At 38.2% G+C, this 7,550-nt stretch overlaps 1 protein-coding gene across 1 annotated transcript; it reads right to left on the minus strand.

The window, feature by feature from the left end:
- Positions 1-1,610: 1,610 nt before the first annotated feature.
- Positions 1,611-7,340, minus strand: LOC129587535 (uncharacterized). The gene is made up of 2 exons (XM_055481328.1): positions 2,924-7,340; positions 1,611-2,168 (listed from the first exon to the last, which is right to left on the minus strand). The coding sequence occupies exons 1-2, from the start codon at positions 3,129-3,131 to the stop codon at positions 1,750-1,752; spliced, it is 627 nt and encodes a 208-aa protein (XP_055337303.1). The 5' UTR covers positions 3,132-7,340; the 3' UTR covers positions 1,611-1,749.
- Between the last annotated feature and the right edge of the window lie 210 nt (positions 7,341-7,550).

A 7,550-nucleotide genomic window follows, 5' to 3' on the forward strand; every position in this document is an offset into this window, starting at 1 on the left:
TTTTTATTAGTTTTAATATTGGAAATTATGGATGGTTGTTTTAAGTATTAATATAATATTTTCTAGAATTATTATTAATTAATTACTAATAACTTTCTATCCAAAAATTGATCATGTTATGATTAAAAAAATTTGATGATAAATGATAATACAAGATATGTAAAAAATATATATTTTAATAAAAGAAAATTATTTTTGTATGTCTTATTTACGTTTGCTATTCCAGTTTAATTATTATTCAGCAATAAAATTAACATTATAATTATAAAGAAAATATGTGAAATAATTTTTTATTTTTTTAAATAAAATAAATTGTTTTTGTTTCCTTTTTTACTGATTTTACTGCCATTTTTTTTATAAATAAATGTGATTAATATTGAGTATTTTAGATAATTGTCGAATAAATCGAAATTAATAATAGCCTTTTTTTTATTAATATTATTTTAATTTTTCCGTGATTTTTTGTGTAGATTTTGGCGTATTTAATTGAGGGCCGGCGGTCCAACGGGCGGCGACGCACGGCCAGCCGCACCGGGGCGGCGTCGGTGCAGTATCGCAAGCTGAAGACGGCCGACGAGGATTAGGTTCGGTCTGGCGTGTATTTTGCGTGTGATTTATCTTGTTTTCGCGGAATAATGATTTCTCCTGTTTTTTTTTTAAATAAAATTAAATATGCACTGCTTTCTCGTGCCGGTTGTCATTTAATTTGTTTTTTGTTTGTCGATATTTGGCGCTTGAATTTAATTGTTAATATTCGTCTGCATCTGCACATTGTCGGTGTGTATCCATTTTTAAATAGCGGCGCTTTAACTGTGATCCGATTTCCCGTTTAATGTTTTGCCATATAATCGAATTAATCGCGGATTTATTGTTCTCATTTTTCCCCGTGTTTTTGTCAACTTCATGCTGCATATTAAACGTGGTGTCTTGCAGGTCGGTCGATGTACTAGTATTTATTTGATTTTTAATAGACTGTACAATTTTGTAGCGTCATTGTATTTTTTATTTATTTTTGTAAATATTAATTTTTGTGTGGCAGAAATTATTATAACTAAATTACTAAACCAAAAAATTTTTAATTTTTTTTATTCTTTTACTGTATAATTGATTGCATAATTTATCTTAGTTTTATTTGGCGTAAGTAATTTATTACATATTTTCGTTTTAAATTGATTTTATTCAACCGAAGTATTTTCTGACGTAATTTTCGTTGATACGGAGTTTCATCTGCCCGAATTAATTTACAAAGTAGTTTTAACTTATAGTAATTTTAGTCAGCCGAAATAATTTATTATGCGTTGTTAGCTGATAATAAAAAATTCAGGTATAAATAAAAAAATATAAAATAAAAAAAGGAATTATAATATAAAATAAATATACAAATAATATTATTCAAAAATTATTTTTACACATTCAGTTCATCTACAGCACTCTTACTTTTAATTATTGATATATAATATGTATTATTTTGACCACGTAAAATGTGAATTTCCTGTGTATTTTTCGCTGAACATAATTTCCTTTTTTTTCCTACGTTAATCATCATCCGCGGATCGGCAGTTAATTACTTTTTATTACAATAGAAATACACCAAATAATCTGTGAGGGAACATCATCCATTAGCCGGCATTTCAACCCACTCTTGCATGCAAAACAAGCACTTTTCCCACCGCATATACTATACAGCAAATCTCTCTCTTCTCTGGACAAGTGAGCACCGCATTGTCTGGCCGCATATATACGAGTCGCTCATGTATAAAACAACAGCGCACCTGTTAAATAGCCTAAACTGACCGCGACCACGACAGGTGACACGGACGACTGCACCGCTGTATTATACACCGGGATGTCTTCCTCGTAATCCCGCTCGTCGTCGTCCGCGGGCGGTGGGGCTGGCGTCAGCCGGTGCGCATTATTATTATTATTATTATTATTATGATTAGTGTCGAGCGCGTAATGCACGTTTTCCCCGGTGACCGCCAGCGCGATGAGCCGGCGGAAGGGGCGGGGCTTCCGTTCGTCCGCGGTGTGGGACGTTCGGACCGCCGCCCGGCTGCGGCTGAGCTGCCAGGCCAGGTCGAGGAGCGCGCGGGCGTCCTGCAGCTGCCAGCGCTGCTCGCCGCTCTCCTTATCGGCGTCGGCATCGTCGGCTGACGAAATGTCCTTATCTGCAACAGCCGGATTAAGCAATGCGGCCACTTGAAAGTTTCAAATTTCCCTCGGATAATCGGCCACTTGTTTTGACTATTCACCGATGCCGTTAAATGCGGCATTTTAGACGGTTTAACCTACATTCACGTGAGGTCAAGTTCGACAATAAAACACCGGCGTTCGTAAATTTTTCTAATCAAAGAAGAAACACAAACCATATTAATACCAGCAGAATATTATAAACCATAATACCAGTAGAACAGAAAACAACTGACTAATTATTCCACAACTGGGCGAATTAAGAAATTATTTTAATAAAGCTGGCTAAGAAGAATTGGTTGAATTTTAAAGCAAAATAAATTATTTCAATAATTAACAATAGTTTAACAATATAAATTTAGTCCAGAATTTTACCGCAATAAAGTTTTCGATAGATTTATCGAAATGTATCATGTCCAAAATATAACAAAATAATATATTCACACAAATGAAAAGATAAATTATTTTAAAATTTAACGAGAAAATTATGATATTATTGTGATGCAGTAAGTCAAATATTCCATTAAATAAGTGAAAAAATAAATTTACTTCCCGAAGTACAATGAAAAAATTCTTTCTATAATTATAAAAACATACTTCACTTTCACGTCCGAAAAAAATAATTCCATGCCATGAACTGTTCTCGTAATTCCACGAAAATATATTATTCCCCTATTTCGATAAATATTTCTAAATATCTTTCAACATTTCCTGCGCCACCCGTCCGGCTTACCGCTCTGCAGATGATTCTCCGTGACCCAGCGCTCCTCCTCCCCATCCCGTCCATAACACAACCGCGCCGTATTCCTTTTTTCCCTCAAACACACCTCCTCATCCTCCTCTTCACACCGGCATCCGCGCAGTCCCACCGCCTGCTCCTGCCGCTGCAGGACTTCCAAGCTATTCCGGCATTTCTGACTACACCCCTGGCCCTTCAACATCCGCCGGCACAACCGGATAAAATACTCCCACGCCGTGCGGCACACCGCGTCGGCCCGGCACACCCTCTCCGCGGTGGCGCAGGACACCGTCGCGTTGCTGCGGAGCGCCTGCGCCACCTCCGCCGCGCAGCCGGCTCCCTCGAGGCGCTCCCGGAAGAGCAGGCACCCGGCGTCCTCGCAGCGGCACCGGCGGAATGCCGCGCCGAGCCGGTTGCCGAGTAAACCGATTAATCCGTCGCGACACCCGGGGAACAGTCACCGAGGGTGTCGGCGCACTCACTGCTGACGGTTAATAAATGTTCCCGGCAGTGGTCATCGGCGATGCAGTGCTCTTTCACGGCAGTACAACTCTCCAGGATCTCCTCATCCGCCGCGATTAAACCGGCGCAAATTATCAACAGGAATATTCTCTCCATCATTAAATAAATAAATTGATAACTCCGCAAAGACACGAAAATTATTGCAAAAAATGGGTATTTAATCCGCGAGGAATATTAACGGGTTTTGCTGGTTGGAAAGACGATCAAACTGGCTCATTTAGAGAAAGTAAACGTCGTCAAAAAAGTGTAATTATCAACCAAATACAACCGCGAATAATTTTAAAATTCCGTAAAAATCCCACAATTATTATTTAACGCGCGGTTGCAATATCAACATCACTAACGGCTGCAGCGGGATGAAAAGACGACCAAACTGGCTCATTTAGAGGAAGTAAACGTTGGCCACAATGGAGAATAGCAACAGGTTTATAGCGACACGTTGCCGATGATAATATAACCACACAAATAATCTCGACACACGGCGCAGTGGAGCGTCTCAACTGACCAGCTGCTCCTTCGCGAATTGTGTTCCGGCATATGTAGAAACAAAATATATAAACCTTAACTACACGTGCAGACAGCAGCTCATAAAGTTCGCAGCGGGACGCTAAGGAGTTGTCCGGTAAGACGGTTAATCAGGCGCAGAAAGGCGCTGATTGGTTGGAGGGGGCGGGGACTGCGCCCGCTGACCAGTGGTCAAGCGGCGTACACGTATCAAGCGGATTAAGCCGGTGGCGGGCACGTACAGCAAACAGACGAGTGAATTAAGCTGTTTGCCCAGCAATCATCATCAATGTCCACTCATAACACGGCGATTATGGCGTTAGTACGGCGCAGACAGACTTATGTATCCAGGCTGTAATTACCGCGAATGACGACATCTTGGTGAAATGTCACCCGATTGCATTCTGATACGTACAGATGTACTGTTTCCATTACTGCTTTTTTTTAAAATCACTTATTAATAAACTCTTAATGATAAAATTTAATAAGTCTTCGTAAAAAAAGCGTTTTCTACACTTGTTTAAGAAATAAAAATAAGGAAAAACAATAATAAATTCTTATTCAATTTGTTTGTTATTTATTTTTGATTATTATTTATTCCGCGAAATGTGCTGGTTGGACAGACGACAAAACTGGCTCATTTAGAGAAAGTAAACGTCGCAACAAGTCGAAGGTGTAATTAATGGCAAACTTCAGCGAAAATTCGGCGAAATAAACCGGCAATTTCTGCATGGTTTTTTCAGGGTGTGGATTTCGTACTGACCGTTGCGAGTGGGTGGAGCCACTGCGGATGCGCTGATTGTTTCGAGTGTAATTGATTAGTTTGGCGGGACATTGTGCGCGAATGTGCCTGTCAGCGCTGACGTTCAATTAGACGGCAGCGCGACGCGATCTAGATTATGAGTGTTGATGTATTGTTCCGGGGATGACTTTTCGGGGTGTAAGCGGAGACAGCCGGGGAGCGGGGGATTAATTACTGTGCGCCGGTGATTGATTAGCCTGTGCACTTCCGTGTATTAGTTGGCTGTATTGTCTGTACACTGTCCGGCATTGTCCGCCGGCTTAGCGGGACTCGTTAGGCCGCGGCCGCTAATTAGTCTCTCTCGCTACTGATCCTGCTGCGCCCATCCGCCGTACCTGTGCCTCACTTCGCACCTCATCAATTTACAGCTTGTCGCCGGCTAATTATACACCAACTAAGAAACATCATTTTTCGCAATTATACAGCAAAAGAAATGAAAGCAGAAAGAAAAATAATTTAGAATACTCATGAAAGAAAGCTGAAAAACGAAAATGAGAAGAAAATCAGACAAAGAAAAAAAGAAAATAAAAACAGAAGGGAAAAAAATGGGAAATAAAAAGAACGGATAGACACATAAATATGAAAAAAATGGGAATAAGAAACAGAAAAATGGAAATACGAAAAGAAAACGGGAAAATCAAATAAAATAAAAATAAATGTAAATATTAAAATAGAAAAATACAGCAATAAGATTAAACAAAAGACTAAACTAAAAATAAGAAAATTAGCGAAAAAAGAAAAATAAGAGGAAAAGAAACCCCGAAGTAAAAAAGCTGAAACAAAAATAAAAAAAAGAAAAATAAAAGAAAACCGTTTAAATAATCAAAATAAAATGCAGAAGAAAACTAAGAAAACAAATAAAAATTAAAGCAACCGGAAATTTAAAAGTCAATATTTCCCAGTCAAATTTTCAGTTGTAAGCCAATCTGCGCCCGCAAAAGCTTGTATACTGTAAAAGTCGTACGCATTCCGTAATTAAATTAATCGCTTTTTATTATAAAATATTCAAGTACAATAATCAAATCGAATTGTCCATAAAATACACCGAGAATAATTCTGACGCGAATAAGTCTGAATAATCGTTGCCGGTAGCGGTTTTTATTTACCGACATCTGGTCGGAATACTGCGCAAATATTGACCACAACTTGCCGAATAAATATCCCGGTATTTATGTTTAGTGACCAACCGATGCGGAATTATTTCCCATCAATAAATAAAAATGCCCGGACGCATGGAAATAATCCAGGCATTTATCCGAGTAGTGTATGGTCAGCGCAGCGAACATTTTCGAACACGCCGGACCACACACGCCGCAGCCGGCATATTGTGGCTGCTTCGTCCATCACTGGCGACTGTATATTGCCCAGCGGAGCGTCCCCGCGTCCAGCACACGTTATATGCGTTAACAAAGCAAAATAATTCATTCATCACGGGTAACAATGCGCCGTCAACGTGTGCTGGCCGGCCGCGCAGCGATAAATTAGCCCGGCCGAGTGACGACGCATTCCGCATATATGCGGATATACAGGGAAATTTAAATAGAACAATATGCGATTATGCATGTTGACAAGCCCGTTGGTGGCCAATTTAGACGCTGCATGCAGCCCGATATATCGCCGGTGATGACAGCCACGTTGATTATGATATACTAGGCGCATTTACGTGATTGATGCCGATTCGGCCCGATCAGCATATCAAGTCGATGATTTTTAAATTATTTAAAATTTTCAAAGGTTTAAAAATTATTTTTCCTACAAATAATTCAAAGAAAATTTTCTGGATCTTTTTTACGTCGGTTTGAATTATGGAAAATTAGATTTATCCTAAAAATAAATAACAGAAAATTGTCCCCGATTTTTCAACCTCATTTAAATGATGTAAAAGTATTTTTCTGTTGAAAATAATTAAAAGAAAATTGTCCGGATTTTTTATATCATTTAAGTGCTCTATACATAGATTCTTTATACAATAATTCACAGAAAATGGTCTGGACTTTTCTACATCATTTGAATGGTTTAAAAAAATAGACCGTATTTCTCGTAAAAATATTTTAAAGAAAATTGTCCGGGTTTTTTATATTATTTAAATAAAAAAAATTTATCCCTAAAATCGAATCAAATAAATCTACGGTTTTCATTTTTGTGGGGGAAAATGGAGGGTATCAGTGTGTGCCGGCGACTGCAGCAATCAATGGCCGTCTGCCTGTATAATATAAACCGATGAAAATTAGGCTGTGTCGCCGGTGCAATTGCTTTCCATTGGCCGTTTGCATCGTGTGTGGTCTGTTTTCATTGCTAATGCTACTCCGTGTCGCGCCCCATCCACCGTGTTTTTAATGTGCGAGAAATTGTTTTCAACTGCTTCCATTAACGTACAGCCCAGGGGAGCGTCATAATAAAATACGACTATAGTAGAAAAATTGGGAATTTTTTATTGAAAATAAACTGGATGCAAATTCTCGGAACAATAAAATTTTATTTCTTTTACAGCGCATATAAATTCATCAATTTATTTCAACTTATTCCAGAACACCAAGAGTTTTTCCATGAATCTAACTATTTTATAAAACGCGTAAAATAAAAGTGCCACCATTTTTTCCTTGTTTGTTATAATTAGATCCAATTACTGTATTTTGTAGATTTATTTACATTAAGCCAGAAATACAATTTCTAATGACCGTATTTTTCCTGATTATTAATGATAAAAGTTTCAGTTCTTTTTTTCCAATTCTGGAACAATTAATCCTCAGTAATCCGGAAAAAAAATTATAAAGCCACTATTTTTCATTAATA

The sequence above is a fragment of the Paramacrobiotus metropolitanus genome, unplaced genomic scaffold (assembly GCF_019649055.1).
Source record: "Paramacrobiotus metropolitanus isolate TYO unplaced genomic scaffold, Prichtersi_v1.0 Parri_scaffold0000025, whole genome shotgun sequence".
NCBI classification, from domain to species: domain Eukaryota; kingdom Metazoa; phylum Tardigrada; class Eutardigrada; order Parachela; family Macrobiotidae; genus Paramacrobiotus; species Paramacrobiotus metropolitanus.